The sequence below is a fragment of the Trachemys scripta genome, chromosome 1 (assembly GCF_013100865.1).
Source record: "Trachemys scripta elegans isolate TJP31775 chromosome 1, CAS_Tse_1.0, whole genome shotgun sequence".
Taxonomy (NCBI): Eukaryota; Metazoa; Chordata; order Testudines; family Emydidae; genus Trachemys; species Trachemys scripta.
The window spans coordinates 135,051,264-135,070,320 of NC_048298.1; the positions used below are offsets into that span (position 1 = coordinate 135,051,264).

Consider the following 19,057-nt stretch of genomic DNA (forward strand, 5'->3'; position numbering starts at 1 on the left):
CCATAGCCCTATATTTTCAAAAGGGATTTAGGTACTTAGAAAAATGTTAGAGTAATGAGTCCAATGGGAATTCACCCACTCAGGAGGAAATACACATAGCTCCCAGAGTCTGCAGCATTCACAGATTCAGAAAGCAAAGTTTGAGGTTTTATTTAATTTTTTAAAATAAACAGCTACAGTATGTTGAATATTGTTAATAAATGTGGAATAGTTACATAGTGGCACACAGATCTCCTGCCCCATCCCTCGGGATGATGGCAGCAACCACCAGTACATGGTGCAACATGAACAGATGGGTTTCAGAAGAGAACGAGTAAAGCAGGGGTAGGCAACGTATGGCACGCATGCCAAAGGCGACACGCGAGCTGATTTTCAGTGGCACACATGCTGCCTGGGTCCTGGCCACCAATCCATGGGGCACTGCATTTTAATTTAATTTTAAATGAAGCTACTTAAACATTTTAAAAAACCTTATTTCCTTACATACAACAATAGTTTAGTTATATATTATAGACTTATAGAAAGAGACCTTCTAAAAATGTTAAAATGTATTACTGGCATGTGAAACCTTAAATTAGAGTGAATAAATGAAGACTCAGCACACCACTTCTGAAAGGTTGCCGACCTCTGGAGTAAAGGGTTCACATAAGCAGCAGGGTCTATAATTAAGGCCTATCTAATCTTTGATACTAGTTGCACCGAAGCTGCATACATCAGAGATGAGGCTTTAAGAAAAACACTAAAACTCCCAAGACTCACAATAAAATTACTGCAGATGACAAGGCTGCTCTGATCACATTTAGAAAATTTTATTCACAAGCATATGGATTAGAAACCTTTTCAATGGAAACTTCAGTTCATGGAAGCTGATTGCATTTAACCAGGAAAATATATTTGTCAAGGCCTGCATTAAAATTTTTAATTATGTAGTTTTTCCTTCTATCACAATGCCTGCATAATCTCAATCATAGAATATCTGGGTTGGAAGGGACCTCAGGAGATCATCTAGTTCAACCTGCTGCTCAAAGTAGGACCAATCCCCAGACAGATTCCCCCCATCCCTAAGTGGTCCCCCTCAAAGATTGAATTCACAACCCTGGATTTAGTAGGCCAATGCTCAAACCACTGAGCTATCCCTTCCCTCTCCCTAACAAATCAATTTGATCAAAATAATCAAATCCAGATCAGGGATGTCTCCTTGCTGCAAGGGATTGAGCTGGGAACCCCACAAGTCATAGCAGAGGGAAACATCAGAATAAGGTTTAATATAAAAGCAGAGACACCCTCCCCCAAGTTACCATCCTCAATAACAGATTCAATAATAGACATGTTCTTAGCCACTTCTTATATTTTTTTACAGATAAAATACATTATAAAGACCTATCGAGAAATATATGTACACAATAGTTGCTCATTTCCTGAATTGGATTGGGGCTGTGAACTGTGTGCACAGTAATTATCCCCTGCCACAATGAAATAATCAGGTGCTGTACAAACACACAATAGAAGACAGTATCTACCTTGAAGAGCTTACAAACGAAATAGACAAGACAGAAAAGTAGGGTTGTGATCAGTGTGATGACTGTAAACTTGCTCTTGCTACCATCATTTTTCTTTTTGGGAGGAGGGGATGTGGGGATTAGCGACATAAAAAGACAAAAGAAGAGATGGGAATAAGGGAGACAGAGCAGGCGAGAACATGGAGAGGAGGAAGTGGAGTGAGGCTGACGCAATTCTGTGCATGGGGCTGGGAGAGAGTTGGAGCAAGCAGCCAATCAGTAATGGGCACAAAGTCCAAGAAAAACTGTAGAATATGTGATACCTCTGTTGTTGCCTGGATGTCCACGGGCAGATACTGGAGTTCGGGATTGCAAATTTAAAGTGGCGTATCCCTTCTCATCCTCCATATCCAATCTTTTGTCCTCCCTGGAGGACAGAGACACCCTGGCTGCCCTGTTAGACCAGTATTGGGTCAGGAAGAACTGTTCACATTTCAGCATTTCATCAGAAACCACACAGGAAATTTGCACTACACTCCTAAAAAGGAACTTGCAGCCTCAAGAATTAAAGTGACACTGTCAAGGTTGCAACCTTCCAGTCTTCTCTTTCTATTTTTAATTCATGTAATGTTTTGAAAGGTCAATGAAATGCCTCCTTAGAAGGAGGAATGACTTAAACATTTGTGAACACTTTTCATCTGGAGTCTTAAAGTGCTTTTGAAAGGAGGGTATCCCTAGTCCCCTTTTACAGATTGGAGAGAGCTGAAGTGACTTGCCCAAGTCACATAGTAAGTCAGTGTCAAAACCAGGAACAGGATTCAGGTTTCCTCCTCAGGAACTTCTGTTCTGTCCCCTACACTTGAAAACCTCCTTGTTTACAACTATCAAAGCTCTTAACAGGATCCACAACTGTGGTGATAAAATGTTTGTGACTGGGGTGCCTGAATGGGCCATGCTGAGAATGACAACTCAGGGCAGACTGAGAGAAATAGGGCAGACAAATCCCCAAGACTGGTGATTTATTCTATAATTAGATGCACCAAGCCAGTAACAGAACAGCTTCTGGAATGCCTCACTGGTTACCAAGAAGCCAAATATCGTCCCCTTTAAGCATTCCAGCCCATGCCTCCCATCTAGACAGCCAACTCTAATACTGTGAGAGGTTATTGAAACCTGATTCACCTTAGGTTAGGTTCACCAGTCCCAAAAGACTGATCTCCAAGTCAATATGAATTTCAGATATTACCCAATAATCATTCAGATGCCAAGCCTTTAGTAACTAAAAGACAAAAAGTTTAATAACAAAAAGGAAAAAGAAAGAGAGTTGCTGTGGCTAAAAGATCAATATGCATATGCATACAGATATGTGTAAAGTCCTTTGGTCAGTTTCATAGCAGAGATAGTGAGGCTGCTGATTTGTAAAAGTCTTTCTGGAATTGATTTAAAATGTTATAGTTCCATAGGTGGTTCAGATGTAGAGTTTGTTCAAGTTCTTCCATGAGAATTCTAGGGAAATCCAGGATAAATATGGAGACTTCAGTCTTGTGGCTTAGTTCTTCGCTGACAAAGCTTAAGCAGACTTGATATGAAAAGGATCAGTACCGAGGCTTCCTTTATAGTTAAAGCAACCTGAGTGCTCACAGCTAATTCCACCACATGGCCTTTGATGAAAACAAGCTGACATTTTGATCTCTATTTGATGGTTCTTTTCTCAAACAATACAGTTAGCAATAGTCATTCAAACTATCAAGACAGTTCACAGGTGGTTTACTATGTGGAATTACAAGGTTTGAGGAGAGATTAGGACAATAATATTATTACACCACAAATCCCATCTAAATGATAATATCCCCTTTTGATCTAGGAGTGAATAGAAGATAGTAAGGAAGTGTTACAGGACAGAAACAGGATTTAGCATCTACTAATAAATAGATCACATTGTTAGATTTCTAATAGGATACAGGTAAACAGACACATTTAGCACTTATTCTTTGATTCTCTAACAGTACAGGCAAACATGTTAAAGGTTCTAGTCTACTCAACATGGCTTTGATGACTGTCTACAAGGAATGGCCCTGTTTATCAGTGCAATATCCTTTTCGTATGTTCTTAAGACTTGCTTTACAGGTGACCCAGCTTGCTGATCGTTTAACATTTACTGGCCCAACGTTACAATATATTTCTCCTACACTTTTCTATTAGGATTTTAAATTCTTTAGGGGCAGAGTCTAAGTGACTGTATAATGACTAGCACAATGTGGCCCAAGTCTCTGCTGAGACCTCTAGATACTACAGCTATGCAAATAATAATAATAATGGTGACTTTTTTTCCCCAAGTCCTTCCCCCTTCTGTGCCCACCTGCTAATAGCCACCCATGCATGGCCCATCCTGTGAGCTGAAAATTGAGACTGGCTTAGCTCTGTAGCATTAAGGTTGTAGCTCATAACAGTTTTTGCTGTCTCCAGGAAAAGAGGGAGTTAACATTCCCTGTGAGAGCATCTGACTGCAATCTCTCCTGAAACAAACTAACTCAAGCTGTTCTTTTTAGCTTTTTTAAATAAACGAGGTATCTCATCTAGAGAAAGTTATAAAATAGAAAATATAGGCACAGTAAGAGATACTGTACATGGAGTTATCTAGATCCTTATAACACGCTCTTCATCATGGGAACAGAAATAATCCTTGATAAACTAGCTTCAATGAGCTGATTCATTTGTCACGAAAACATTAATTTGAAAAGTAAAGACTATAAATAGTTAGAAAATAAAAACAGTTTCCTCTTCTGCACTGACCTCTTTTCCTTGCAGTAGAAACATCTTTGTGTCTCTTTTGCTATCAACAATGTGGCTAGTGACTGTCTTGGGAGGAGAATGTGTTTGTAATGCAGGAGCCTGCCTTAGATAGAGGTCAATACTGTTCTGAACAGAGGTGCTACAGTAAGAATGAGATTTGTAGTTATCAGTGTAAACTGTAATCCCATGGCATGAGTTAATAATTTCTGTTGCAGATCACAATATAGCTTCACTGACAGATACTCACCTACAGAATGAAATTAGTGAGTTACCCCTGTACTCAAACAGATGTTACAAAGAACAAGTCTGGGGTAAATTACACTTTAAAGAATGAGAGCCATTCTGGTCTGGTCTGAACAGGCACTTTGTAGAAAGGACATTTATAGTTCCATATTTATTGTCTCTCCATAATTTCATCATCAAATGTGCTCCTTTTACAGTGGTAATGAAGTTTTTTTCTATAACTGCTGGTACTGCAAACTCACTGTGGGATTTGAGTGTAAAGATTTTTGGGAATTTTTCGGAGACATCATCACCGGTAATAAATTTCTTCAGCGAAGATTAGATGCTCAGACATGCCGGTGCATCCCAATCAGTTTTCACAATAGTAATTTATTAGAATTGCATTGTTTTGTTGATGCATTTATGAGACAGCTCCCTCTCTTTGACTTGTGTTATTTCTGCATTGTAAATAGCAATAAAAATCAATATAAACGTATTTGTGTCACTCCCATCACCAGCTCTCACTCTGAATGTATGCAAGTAGCAGGTTTGTTAACTGAGATAGATTATTTGTTACTGTCACTGTTAAAACCTCCCTTTAAGAGAATTAACCCTATGGTACCAAGGTAATATGATGGTGTTATTGATTAAATGTCAACATGTGTTTTGTTTCCTGCTAAGAACAGAAGGGAAAAATAACTTGTTTCCCCAGGAAAATCTTATTATTCAGAATGAAATGACACAAAGGAGTAACCAAGGCAGGAGGACCCTATCAACATCTGAGAAGAGCTCAGACACAGCAACAAGCAGCAGGCAGAAAATATCTGTAAAAGTTGTATTTATTGAACAGAAATTAGCTTTATATGGTTAGACCACATGTACAAGTTACACCTTTTGATTGGAAATAGATTTTGCACATGTGAAGTGCATTTCTCACCTGATTTCTGTAAGCCTGTTTTCCTTATAGGATCACAGAAAATGGGGATGTCACAAGATCTCCATTCAGAATTTTATACAAGATGAAACCACTTGAATGGAAGAAGAGAAAGACCTGAGACAATTAGGGCCTCTTTTAAGACTCTGCCATGTTGTAACATCAATAACTCCATCAGGTATTGATATTTTCCTTTCCAGTCCCAACATTGTTGAAACAGATTTGGAGTAACTTGTACCCTCTATCAGTACTGGGAATTGAATTTGGGTTCCCTATATCTCAGTTTAGGCCCTAAATCGTAGGAAACTTGGTATTCACGAGGTCCCACTTCCTTCCATTCTTGTTCTGACCAGAAATTCCATCTTGGACCTGAGAAACCGTCCAAACAAATTATGTATCAGAGCCAAAGTTTCTGCGAAAAGTTTTGGTATCAAAATGTTCTGACAAAAGTGTTTCATCACCAAATTCTTGACCAGCTCTACAGGGGATATCAGTGGGGGCTGCACTATGGATTGAGAGTAGTTTGGAGTCCTAAATGTATACACTGACCCGTGGACCACAATTAAAAATGGAAGTGAGTCCTGGCTACAGAACGAGTGTGATATCTCTGCCCTAGTTCTTGTAGTCACCATATCTATTGGAAGAAGCATAGTTATAGCCCAACCTTTTGAAGCTACACCCTGAGGAGAGAACCATTGTCTACTGATTACCTGCTCCCAAAAATCTGAAGATGAAGGCCCTACAGGTATAAAGGAAAGATGAACATTTTCATGAGTGCACTGTTCCAGGTTGAAGCTGTTACAAACAGAAAAAAAACCTTGATATGGTCTGAAGAACAGCTCACCTAACTGAGCCCTTGTTGGAGCTGGGGGTGATTTCTGGTAAGCTTACTAGGATGCATGTAGGTTCTTTTATTGTTTTAAGATATGTTCTCTGTAATGCTTAAGAATAAATGTACTCGCTTAAAAAGGGTTGTATGGTAACTTATAACTGTGGGCATTTATGCTGTTTATAGCCTCTGGAGAAAAAGCAAAGTGCAGATGCTGGCTATTTAGGTCATCTACCTTGCTGGGGGATATTATAGTGTAGGCAGGGGACTATGCAGCCCTAAAATACCTCAGATAGAAGGGAGAGAGGTGCTGATCTCCACCCAAGAAAGCTGGTGTCCTTGCTGGTCCATGGTGTGGAAATGCAGGTGCAGTTAACCTGCACTATGACACATGTAATATCCTGCAACCTCAATCCAGGCCTGTTTCTAATGTATGCCTTTGAGTAGGACTGTCTCTGCCCACCTGGTTTGTAACTTTGAAAACCTCTCCCCTACATCCCTCTACCAGCCAGGAGAATAGGACAACTGTTCTTCTTAAAGCACTGGTCAATCCTCTGCCTCTGAGAGGGTAAAAAGCCTTTGGAATACTCAATGCTTGTCCATGTTGCGATTCAGTAGTCTCACATAAACAGTTTCTGATTATTACGCTGTACCTGGCAGTAACCCTTGTTATACAATGACATCTTTGGAACTATGCTAATTATGCTAATGTACATGGATCTGGCCTACTGTACAGAGTCTGGGGATATTGAATTGCTGGAGATACACTAGCCAAAATATATTTTCTGTTTTGTGGGGACTTCTGAAAGTTAAACAGAAATATAAAAGGAAACTGGGTTGGCCTGGGGAACATACCAGCTTCTCCTTGTCTTTTATCATGAGAAGGGTGGAATTTTGTGAGGCACAGAAGTTCCGACTCCCGTTCCATGTCTTCTTCTCTGAAGAATTGTAGTAACAGGTGTTGTCTCCCATTTGTTGCCAGTTTGTGGGGCAGAGTATACAACTCATTCCTGGAGAAAAGAGAAAAATCATCATTCTGGTTTTAATCCCATGCTGTGATGTGGAGAAAATGAGGACTACAGCCATTGGCTTGAGATGGCAAGGTAATCAAAGAGTTGTGATGTCTGTGACCCTAATTCTCCATGACTCCAAATACTGAGATCTTACTCAGATTTTACTCAGTCCTCGCTGAGTCAAAGTTCCATTGAGGTCAAAAGAAATTTGACTAAGTAAAAACAAAGCAAAACCTGTCAACACTGACCTCATTTGGGCATTGTCAGACATTGCCTTCCCCATGTTGATACTTTGGATGGAGGTTAACTGGACCATGGGATAGTCTCCCAAGGAAATGGCAGATGTCTGATTGCTTGAAGAACTAGCTGACATTAGTGAATACACTGTACTAACAATCTTGAACTGACCAGAGGACAGAGAGCCAAAGAATGTACAACATATAGGCCACCAGTAACATGTGGTGTTCACAAATAAATGTTATAGTTTTATGAGTCGTGGAAAAAAAATCAGGCACATTTTCAATCTGATTTCTCCCTGCACAACAGTTTTGTGAAATGGGGGCTATTTCCAATTATTGCCAATCACCCTGCTCAGTTTTTTCTCCAACCAGTAAGATTTGGATAATAGATTTCTTTTCAGAAGTTCCAAAGTAAGTTACTTTTTCCCCATCTCCCTGGGGCTGATTCCCTGCTTCACAATCAAAGACCCTAAAGATCATTCCTGTTTTGTTTTGTTTTGTTTTTTTGCAAATGTTTTCTGATTCATCTAACCCACCCTTCCGTTTAGGTGCCATGTTGAATTTGTCTTAGACGACCATTAGTACTGCCCCTTAGTTAGTCAGAGGAGTTAATCTTGAGGGATATGAGGCACTCCTACCTCCCAAAACAATGAGCACGGTGCCCTTTCACACTCCAACACACTTCCCTTCTTTCTGTTGTGCCCCTGTCACCAACCCCGACCCCAGAGACAGAACAGGAGTGCAATCCTGATTTACCACTAATGAATGAACACTATAAGGTTACTGTTCTCAGCTGACATTTCACATTCTGTGTAATAAATTGGTTAATCTCACTCCAGTTCTTTGTGGGTTGGTGTCACCATCATGACAGGCTCTAATTATCAATGTTGTAAGCAATTTCATCAGAGAGGATAAAAATAGAAAGTGTCCTAGAAACGGAACTCCCTTACACCTCATTTCTCGCCTTAGTCCCTGCTTACTCAGCAACGGTCTTACTAAGTTCAGGATTAGCATGAGATGCTGTGTGTGAAGGGACTATTGCATTGCTATTGCCCTGTGTTATTACTCATCCTGGGACACAAGATTTAGTCCAGGTGTATAACAAACTTATTTACCATTATTTTTATTCTTTGCTTCCCCTTCCAAACACAAACTGTCTCTTATTTCTTGCAGCCTGCTTGAGAAATTTGTTTGCAGAGCTTTCTCCTTCTCTTTGAGTTTTACATTCTCTTCCTGGCAGATGCTGATAACCTGGAAAACTGAAATTCACAGCAGCATTTTCTAGCATGAACTTTTACAAATTCAAATGGTATTGAGGTGAAAAGGAGCATTTTTTTTATTTGGCTCGCCTGCTAGCCATACTGAGATTTTTTCGTTTCTGAACGGTTACTTTTAAATGTTGCTGGGATTATTAAGTATGAGCGTTAATTATCAGGGTGCCTACGGGTTTTCTATAATTGTCTTTTTATTAGTTAAATCTGAATAAATAATAAAATATAATGGTTGCTTTCAATTATTGGTTATTCCATTGACTTGATTTCTTTTCATCCTTATTTTACAGAAATATCAGATAATGATTAACTCAGGGGTCAAATGTAATTTTTCTGTTTATTTTTTTTAAACGGGGTGGCCTGCTCATGGGACATGGACCCTTTCACCTTTCCACCATGAATTTGTATCCAGAGCAGCTCACTAGTATCCAAAAGTGATGGCCACCTGAAAACAGATTAGTGTGAAATGAGACAGTGGAGGTCCCAATGAGCCAGCTGACACAAAAAAGGGTTCCTTTTTGGCAGTTTAAGAGGAGAGGTCCAGGCATGAATGGACTATTGAGATTGTCACTTGTAGTAGTGATATCTCCGGAGCAGGGCCAAGGTAATGTACAGTAAAGGGTGAGGTAGAGCATCTGGGAAGCTTGTTCTGTGCGGCCTGCCTGTGTTGTACCAGCTCTATGATTAAATCAAGAACTTCATTCTATAAGGGATGGATATCAAACTGGCATCTTTCACCATCATTAAATTCACCAAATAAATATGTATTGTTACTTACACAAACTCCCCAGGGCTAGCAGTCCTACCATTAATGCCAGACACAATGTGAGCAAAGTCAGGGCAGCCAGACGCCATGGGAATGAAGTGAGGAGACTTGAGAGAAACCAAGAATGAACTCAGTAACTAAAAGAGGCAGATTCTGAAAATTCCTTATTTTGCTTCTATTGTTTTTCTTCTTTTCCTCACCTACCCACAAAGACACTGAGCCACGTGCTGATAGTGCAGACTCTGGTACAGGATGATAGGAAGTCTGCATGGAGGGGACTGCAGCTACACAAGGTGCCTAAAACATCCCTTCCACTGCAGGGAGTTGCAGGTGCTGAAAATAGACACCAGGTGGGGTCACCCCCACTGCAATCTGTCTGGGGAACTCCCATGGAACCCAAAGTGAAGATTAAAGCTGGAAGCATTACCTGCCCTCCCAGGGGTAAATTCTTCTCAGGCCACAGCAACAGCCCTTGCTGATGAAAGGAGTTGTAATATGCCCTGCCTGTACATGTGGCATGAATCAGCACATTATCCCACCACAGTTCAGACTTGGTGTTGCTTTTTTCTATTTCCTCCTTATTAGCCAACACCAAGGCTACTGAGGAAATGAGATGTCCAGCACTGGTATCTCCTCCAACCAAAAGCCGTTTACCCCCTTCTCTTCCAGCAATGACAAGTCCTTTCCCACCATCAGCTTACCTCCTCTTTCTCTAAAATTATCCTCCTTCCCTCATCAGCCATCATCCAGTCCCCCTTAAATGTTTTTTGTTTTCCTTATTCACAATCTTTTTAATGGAAAATATTTTGAGAATCCAGGTTTAGACAGAAAGGATGATAAGAGTGAGCAAAAGGGTTGAAAATGAAAGCTGAATTTCCTAAAAAATAATAAAATGGTGAGGAGAAAGAATTAGACATGTATAGGAGAAGGAATATCATCTGCTGTGACATTAGCTAGGGTAAAATTTCCAGGGCTATTGAGCCTCATGCTTCAAGGCATAACTAATCATCAGTGATGGTCAGGAAGGATTCCTTCTCAACCCCCAACCCCTCAACATGGGATAGAACTGCACAGTGGTGGTTAATATTTTGCTGTCTTATATGAGTAGTATTTTTAAATAAATTTTAGTGAAGTTAATGTGACCTTCCATTCATTATACTATTTGACGATCAGCCAAGAAACAGCTGAAAAATCCATGTCCCAGAGAAGTTTGTTTTTACTGGCATCTCAAAGGGAAAGAGGGTGAAACCCTATAGAAAGTAAAATTATGATAGAAATCAATTTTATGATTGGATATCCTCAAATGTTGTAAAATGGCATGGTTCCATTGTAGTAACTGTGGTGTTTTTTACCAGGTCTAGTTACAGGTCAGCTAATTCCCCAACCAGTTACAATCCAGTTCCAGTTTATAGTGTAGATGGGGTGATAACTGTGTCTGCAGTTCAGTTTAAAGTTTTGCACAAGTCCAAGGCTTGAGCACAAACTAAAGACCTAGTTAAATCCTGGTTAGGTCCCATCTTCACATTAAAATAAAAATATGTTGTAACCTGTCATGTAAATGGGCCTCCCTACAGCGTTGTTTTCGTAATGGAGCCAGACCCATGATGACCCACTTGCTCTCAGACAGAACCTGGCCCTGTAAAGACACACAGTATGATGTAGAAGGAAGAAACAAATGGACTTTCTGAAAAGTAACAGTTTGCATCTCGCTTAGCCAAAATCCCATGTAATTAAGTCTAAGCATATTTCTAGTCTCTTTATTGATTCAGAACCCCTGAACTACCAACTTTCTGCTGCTCCAAAGTACGAAGCAGGCAGAAATCCAGCTCAACCCTCTGTTTGGGAATCTGCAAGATAGAGAAATCCCCAGCTGGACTAGCCAGCTCTATGCTACCCTCTTCTGCCCATGGGTCAAGACCATTGCTGGGGAAGGGGGAATTGCCAGAGTGCCCCTGAATTTCAGTGATCATCACTATGAAGCTTCCCCTTGGGGACTGTTGCAGCCAGGTATAATTTAGAGAAGGTCGGAGGCTGCTATAAATTACACTAAGGGATGGGGCAGCTCCATTGACCTCAGGATCAGCACATGTGGTTTCAACTCTCCTTCATCTGCTCCCTTCTCAGCTTCACTGAATAGAGATTTGGCACAATTGAGGATCTGGCCCCTTATATTTACTTTGTGGTTTTTCTCTTTACTCTCTACTAGAGGCAAAATTAACTTTGCTTTTATGGAAGATAATTATGGCTCCGCTTTGCCTCCCCCCGGCACTGGTGCAAATCAGGATAAACTTCACTGAATTCAATGCAATTAGACTGCTGGAAAGACAGAACACAGTCAAGTTTCTGGAAGTGGTTATGGTAAGTGTCCGTGGACACTGCCTTTTCCGGGCACTCAGAAGAGAAGGAAGTTCACTTTAAATGCCAGAGGAGGCTGGGTTGGGAATGAGGGAAAAGGACAGACCCAAAGAGTGGCAATACCCTCCTCAAAAGATGCTGCCAAGAAGCTGGCTGCAGTCAGTGTGTGTCCAGAGAGCACTGAAAGATCTGTGTACCTGCTTACAACATCCTCCAGGTGCCAGACTGTTAAATCTTCCTCTAAAGCCTGTGACACTGGTCAGTATCAGAAACAGGATTTCTTTGTTTCTCTTTGTTTTTCCAGCCAAGATTCTGGGCACTTGAAAATACTTAAATGGCCCAGATCCTTAACTGTGCTGTGACCTCTATGCAAAGCACCTCTGGAACGCAGTAGCATAGCCAGCACAAAAGGATCATACCAGTGAAGTTGCTCTGGTGCTAACTCCCCTCCCTATGGCTGGTGTAAAGTAGGGATCACCTGAGTTCTGGGAAGCCCCATCTGTGCCTTCTTTTCCAGAGCCACTAACGGCTCCAATGGTAATTTATGGTCACTAGCAACTGGAGCAAGTTGGAGCAGCCTTCAGACTGCTGTAATTGATACCAGAGGACTGGACTGAAGCTCAGGATCAGGAAGAACACAAAGGTGGCTTAAAGCTACTCAGCGCATTCCGCTCCGGAATCATGCTGTGTGCTCCTCTGCCTCAGCCAGGAATCAGGGCCTGTAACACACTGATGTCATCTGGTGATCGCTACTTTCATAGAGATGGCAAAACTGCTAAATAATCTGACATTTATTTGAATGTAAAGATGAAAAAACCTTCCACCTTCACTACCGAGCTACAGCCCCAAGCTGGAGCCTGAAGGCAAAACCCTTTGTGCTCTCTGACATTTAACCAAAAAAGGGAAGTGGTTTTCAATTTCAATCACTCCAGGTTTGCTGGATGGAAATGCTGCTGCAGAGGACAGCATGGGGCTATGTGGTTGAATTGTTCAGGGGGCCACAGCAAACCAATGTCCTGATTTGTGAGTGTTTTGCTTAAATAATCTCCCATTCATTGTTTCAGGAAAAGGCTCCATGAAGTGGGATTTGGTTTTTGAGGGTTTTTTTTCCACTACTAGTGTCACCCTGGTCTCTTTTTTAAATGCATCTGTGATTCTTTAAAGTATTTCCCTCCTCTGGCTGTGTTCACTCCCTCACATGGAGACATCACAAACACTCTGCTCCAGAAAAGCAAGTTATAATTTGTCACCAAATGTTACAATCTCCCATGAGAAAAAAGCAACCTGGAGCAGGTCAAACATGAAAGTAAACAATGTTCTTCTCCTCCCCATAGACCAGAGCTTGAGAATTTTAAAATCCTAATCTAGGCTGCATCGTGCCATGGATGATTCTGCAGAAATGATTATGAGCTGATGACACAACATCTTCTCTAGCTGTCCAACTCTGCTCTAGAGCCTGATCCCACAAACACTTATACCTGGCATACTGGTCATTCCTGTGGGTAATCTACCCAACTGAATAGGCCTACTCATGGCAGTAAATACTACTCTCAGCAGTATGTGTTTCCAGGATCACTTCCCTAGATAAGAAAGTCTTCAGGGGAGAGACAGCATCTCTCTTATGCTTTGAACACCAACGTGCATGCTTCTGCACATCTGTTAATTAATAATGACAATAAAACAGGACAAATTCACCACTGGTGTAACTCTACCAAGAGTAGAGTTAGAGGAGCAAATTTGGCCCATTCTGCCTAAGATTAGGTTGAGAGCACTTCCCAGCCCAGCTACTTTAAGCACAATAACTAAAAAGCTCCACAGAGATTGTACCATTTTCCTCAGGCGCAGCAGGCTTTGGGATATTTTCCAGTGCATATTTTCCGGGTAACACAACTGGATCAGTACACAGGAGGAGATTGACAATGGTGTCACAACCTGAATTGCTAACAATAATGGGCCTAATTTTCAGTTACACTAAGGCCACCTTACACCACTCTGGCAGAGTAAAGGGACCTTAAAGTGAGTGTGGATGAAATTTACATCTACTTTAAGGTGTCTTTGCACTGCGAGAATGGTATAAAACCTGCCTTAGGGTGACTAAGTATCAGCCCCTAATGTGGGATTTGTTTTGTTTTTCCCCTCAATAAACTGAAAAATATTATAAACATTGACATTCATATCCATGCATAATAGAAACAAGCAGTGAGGCTTAAAATATTCAGCAAGTTACAGATGAGAAAATATAGACAATATGAGATATTATGCAGGACACTGTCCAGGTTCTAATACCTCACCTATCCCTGAGAACATAACAAAGTAGCTTCAGTGAGGATTTGCAACATCACCAAAACTACAGTTTGGAGAACAAGAAGTAAACTATGCATAGGAGAAGAAGTTTGTTCCCTCTTCAGCACACACCTCTTCTGCTTGTAGCACAAGCATCTATTCTTCTCTCTTCCTATCAGCAGCATGGCTAGTGACAGCCATCTGGGAAGAAAGTGTCTGGAGTCAGAGACCTTTCAGAAACATAGGCCTATTATGGGGGGAGGGATGCTCAGTGGTTTGAGCATTGGCCTGCTAAACCCAGGATTGTGAGTTCAATCCTTAAGGGGGCCATTTAGGGATCTAGGGCAAAAATCTGTCTGGGGATTGGTCCTGCTTTGAGCAGGGGGGTTGGACTAGATGATCTCCTGAGGTCCCTTCCAACCCTGATATTCTATGACTCTCTTTCTGAGCACAGGTGATGCAATTAACAGAGGGACCAACACTGCCACCAACATAAGGGAGTGGTGGTTATTTTATTTATTGTTGGGGTTTTTTTTGGTTGGTGATCGCACAATAACTTTACTGACAGTCATTGGAAAAGTGAAATGATGAAGTTATTTATATCCAAACAGATATTAAGATGAGGAAGTTGGGGGTAAATGATACTTTAAATGCACATCTGCTCTGAAGGGATGAAATCCAACTCCCTTTCCTGGGATTGGTCTGTCTCTGCAGGGTGAACAGGACAAAAAATCAACCATTTGTTTCTATTCCTAAGGCCAGGAGCATGGCTCTAAATATCCACAGGAAGCAGGTGCATTCCGTAAGAAGTTGTCTTTTTATACTCGCCTTTCAAAGTAAAACTGCACTCTTGGAAATTTAGCCCTGTGTAGCAAAGATAAATTATAATGGACTTGCTGATTACACCTTAACCCACATCTCTCTCAGTACAGAAAAATAACACCTGAGATTTTCATGTTGATCTAGGGGGATTTAGATACACATCTTCCATTCAAATGTGTGTCTTTAAATTCCCTAGACTGCTTTGAAAATCTCCACCAAACGGTTTTCCAGTAGACCCTTATTGTTCAGAATGACATGAGAGAAAATTAAAATTTAGGCACAGGAAAGGCATCAACATCTACCCACAAGCTAGAGAGTGTGATCTGAAAATACTTGGAAAATCAGAACTGAATGAATGGAAATGAAATTTATGGTGTAAAAACCACATGCATACACTATGCCTTCTGGATAGACAATGAACATTGGACATAAAAATGGTCCAGTGCAGTTCTCCTGGGAAGACCATACTAGACAAACCATCGGAAGTTTCATGGGTGGATTTCTTCATTCCCCCTCACTTTAAGCCAAAAAAGACAAGGATGGAAGATCAGAGACCAGAGTCTAAAAATGGCTCCCTTTTAAGACTCTGTTATGTTGCTACAGAAAAAACAGCTTAGGGATGGGTATTAATTGTTGTTCTCCTCCACAATCTCCTCCTTGCTACAAAGAACCTGACTTGTACCAATGCAGCTATCAGAAGATTCCCTGTACTGGGAAACACTCACTTTTAATACAAAGTTTCTGCTGCTTAGAGTACATCTCACGAGACATGACGTGTTTTCCTATTGTTGTTTATTTGAGGAAGGTGTGTACTGTAGTTCAGGTACATTGAACACTGGCCCGTGGATTGGAACTGGCCCATTGGATGTATTTGGTGGCCCTTGTGGTATATTGAGATTCTGCAAAGTCTAAACTTATTTTTGAAATCAGGTTTCCAGACTCAAGTGTTGCAAAGAAACCCTTGAAAATGTGACCCATGGAGTGTAAATTGATGCAGTGTATCACTGAGTTTGCAGAGAGCCTGAAGTTGTCACTGTGAGGTGTGAATTCCACCACATCCTCATTAATCTCATTTGGGGCATTAACGTGAGGCCCATTGATGACACTCTACGTGTCAATATTTTCATTCTAGATTGAATGAGAAAGTAGATAAGAGTGAAGCTCACAAGAGTGGAAATTGAGAGTTGCTGAAGGGAGGGGAATACGTAAGATAGGAGGAGACGCAGAGAAGTATGACAGAGTGGAACACAGAAAGGAGGATGGAAAAGGAAGTGAAGGAAAAAGCAGAAATTGCCATGGTCCTAAAGAGGAGTATATTTTACTACTAAGTGATTCTGAATGTGACAATAAAGCATTGGATGAATACATAATAATAATGAAATGCTTCATTACTATGTAAAGTCCAAATTCTATGCTTGATCTTTGTGCAACATTCTGAATGTCATCAGTGGGTGCTCTACTGTGAATCAAGTGGGTGGAGTGAAGCGCTAAATTTACACCCTGATCAGTGGACCACAACTAAAAATGGAATTCAGTCCTGTGTGTGTGTGAGTGAGAGAGAGAGAGAGAGACCTCAGGGTACCTAGGACAGAGAGTCTCCTTGTTATCTCCTGCCTCCAGTGATTGGTAGCCTTCCCCACGGTGGCTAGGTGTTAGCTCCTGCTACCACCAGCATTTCAGCCACCCAAGTACTCTCCTTTGGGCAATGCCAGCTCTGACTTTGCCTTTCAAGTTAACAATAGGTGTACCCCCGTCCCTGAATCCCCTTGAATAGTTCCCCTGGGATATCCAGTCCCTGACACTGGCTACTCATAAATTCCAGATCCTCTACCCCCAAAGGAGGAATGAACTCTCATTTAACAGTTTTACCTTAAACTACCCATCCTGTAAAGCACACAGCACTTGTGGACACTTATAATACAACAAAAAGAAGGTTTATTGAAGAAAGGAGAAAGATTCAGCTAGAAACAAGAGAGTGATGGAAACAAATGGTTACAATAAAAAACAAAATCACACAATACAAAGTAGGACCTACACTTCTTATAGTAAGTTACCTTTCCTATCTAATAAAGTAGGTTTCCCCAAAAAATTTCAGCCTGCTGCAGAGATGGCTGGCTTCTCAAGAACCAGGATTTAAACATTCATAAAAAGTGCCCCAGTACTATAAAATGTTTCCTCAGTGAATGGATCCAGAGTGCCTCTTGCCCTCTGTGTTATATTGAAACACTCAGGCAGACTGGGCAACCCCATGAACTTCACAATAGTAACTTGTTGGAACTTAACAGTTCTGTTGATGATGCACATAGGGAACAGCTCCCGCTCCTTTTGCAGGGTAAACAGCTGTAAAAATTGGTATAGACTGACATTTGTCCCTCAGATCAGCGGCTCTGACTCTGCATATGCACAAGTAGTAGAGCTTCTCAAAGCAGACTCTCACTTTAAGGGAACTAACCTTCTGTTACAAAGGCATTACTGATTCAATATAAACACACAATTTGTTTCTTTCTTGTGACAGAAGGGAACAATAACATGTTTCTCCAGTAGAACTGCATTGTTCAGAATGAAATACAAGAAAAGAGGAACTAAGATAGGTAGACTGCTTCAACATCTGACCTCAGCCCAGACACAACTGTCAGCAGCAGGCTGAAAATGTCTGCAAAAGCTGTATTTATTGAACAGAAACTGGCTTTATGTGGTCAGACTACATAAGTAAATTATGATTTCTGAGTGGAAACAGATTTTGGATATAAGAAGTGTACTTCTCTTCTGACTGCTGCAAGCCTGTTTTCCTGGTAGGATCACAGCAAAGGAGATGTCACCAGACCACCAGGCAGAATTTTATACAAGACGAACAGGAGGGCACGTGTTTGTTTCTCTTCACCTATAGCCAAAGATCATTTTAATGGAGACCTGAGTAGATGAGGGCCTCTCAAGACTTTGCTATGTTGCAATATCATCAATCTTCTCTTTCACTATTCTTACCCTTTTTCAAGATGTGCTTGTGCCCTTTTGTACCTTGAATCCCAGTGAAGAATTGAACCTAGAGCTCCCACAATCTAGGGGAGTACCATTAATACCTGGAGTGTTAGCCAACCTTAGGGATCAAGTTTTCTCTACTCTCTACCTGCCCCCCCACACACACTTTTTTTTTTAAAACCAGAAATTCCATGCTAGACCCAACATCCCTTCCAATGAAAGATCTGTCAAAAACTGATATTTTTTTCTGCAAACAGATTCAGTATTGACATTTTACAACAAAAATGTTTCATCAAAAAATTCCTGACTAACTCTACAGATTTCATCAATGAGAGATCCACTATGGATTGAGGGATGTTTGAAATCATATATGTATACACGGACCTGTGGACCACAATTAAAAATGGAAGTCAGCCATGGCCACAGCATGAGTGTTATGCATATGCCCTAATCCTTGTGATCCCCATATCTACTGGAAGTGGCTTTTTCAGAATTATAATTGTCATCACTATCAAAAAATATAAATGTATTCATGACAATGTTTGCAAATGCTGGACTGCACGTCTATTCAGCATTGTTCACAGTACTTTCTTCTTCCTTTTATGATCCTGCAGTTTTGTTTGTGTAAACATTAATGAAAAGACAATTTGGGGCCCTTGTTAAAGTTCATTTAATCAAGAAACAAAATGTATTCAAGAGTAGATCATGTCACTTAGTAATAGGGTTACCATACGTCCGGATTTTCCCGGACATGTCCGGCTTTTGGGGGCTCAAATCCCCGTCCGGGGGGAAATCCCCAAAAGCCGGGCATGTCCGGGAAAATCGGGAGGCTCGGCCGGGGCCTCTTTGTCTGGGGCCGGGGGCATGGTGCCGGGCCGGGCCGGACCGCGGGGCCGGGAGCCTGGGTCGGGGAGTGAGCCGGGGGGTGCGCCGGGCCGGGAGCCGGGGTCGGGAGCCGGGGTCGGGGAGTGAGCCGGGGTCGGGGGGGGCGGCGGGGGAGGGAGGCGGGCCCGGGCGGGGGGCCGGGCCGGGGGCCGGGCCCGGGAGAGGGGAAG

General features: G+C 41.4%; 1 protein-coding gene across 1 annotated transcript; it reads right to left on the reverse strand.

Moving 5' to 3' along the window:
* Positions 1-2,682: 2,682 nt before the first annotated feature.
* On the reverse strand, positions 2,683-15,797 carry LOC117873722 (C-type lectin domain family 1 member A-like). Its single transcript, XM_034763444.1, has 6 exons — positions 15,752-15,797; positions 13,749-13,811; positions 9,579-9,674; positions 8,645-8,788; positions 7,133-7,287; positions 2,683-2,778 (listed from the first exon to the last, which is right to left on the reverse strand). The coding sequence occupies exons 1-6, from the start codon at positions 15,795-15,797 to the stop codon at positions 2,683-2,685; spliced, it is 600 nt and encodes a 199-aa protein (XP_034619335.1).
* Between the last annotated feature and the right edge of the window lie 3,260 nt (positions 15,798-19,057).

What these genes read in the sequence shown, in the direction of transcription:
- LOC117873722 (XM_034763444.1), bottom strand. Translation starts at nt 15,797, where the DNA reads ATGTCTCGTGAGATGTACTCTAAGCAGCAGAAACTTTGTATTAAAA. An exon ending in AGCAAAGAATAAAAATAATG is followed by an intron (nt 7,288 to 8,644) that starts GTAAATAAGTTT and finishes TCTTTTCTCCAG; the next exon opens with GAATGAGTTGTATACTCTGC. An exon ending in TAAAAGACAAGGAGAAGCTG is followed by an intron (nt 2,779 to 7,132) that starts GTATGTTCCCCA and finishes TTTGTCTTTTAG; the next exon opens with TTACTAAAGGCTTGGCATCT.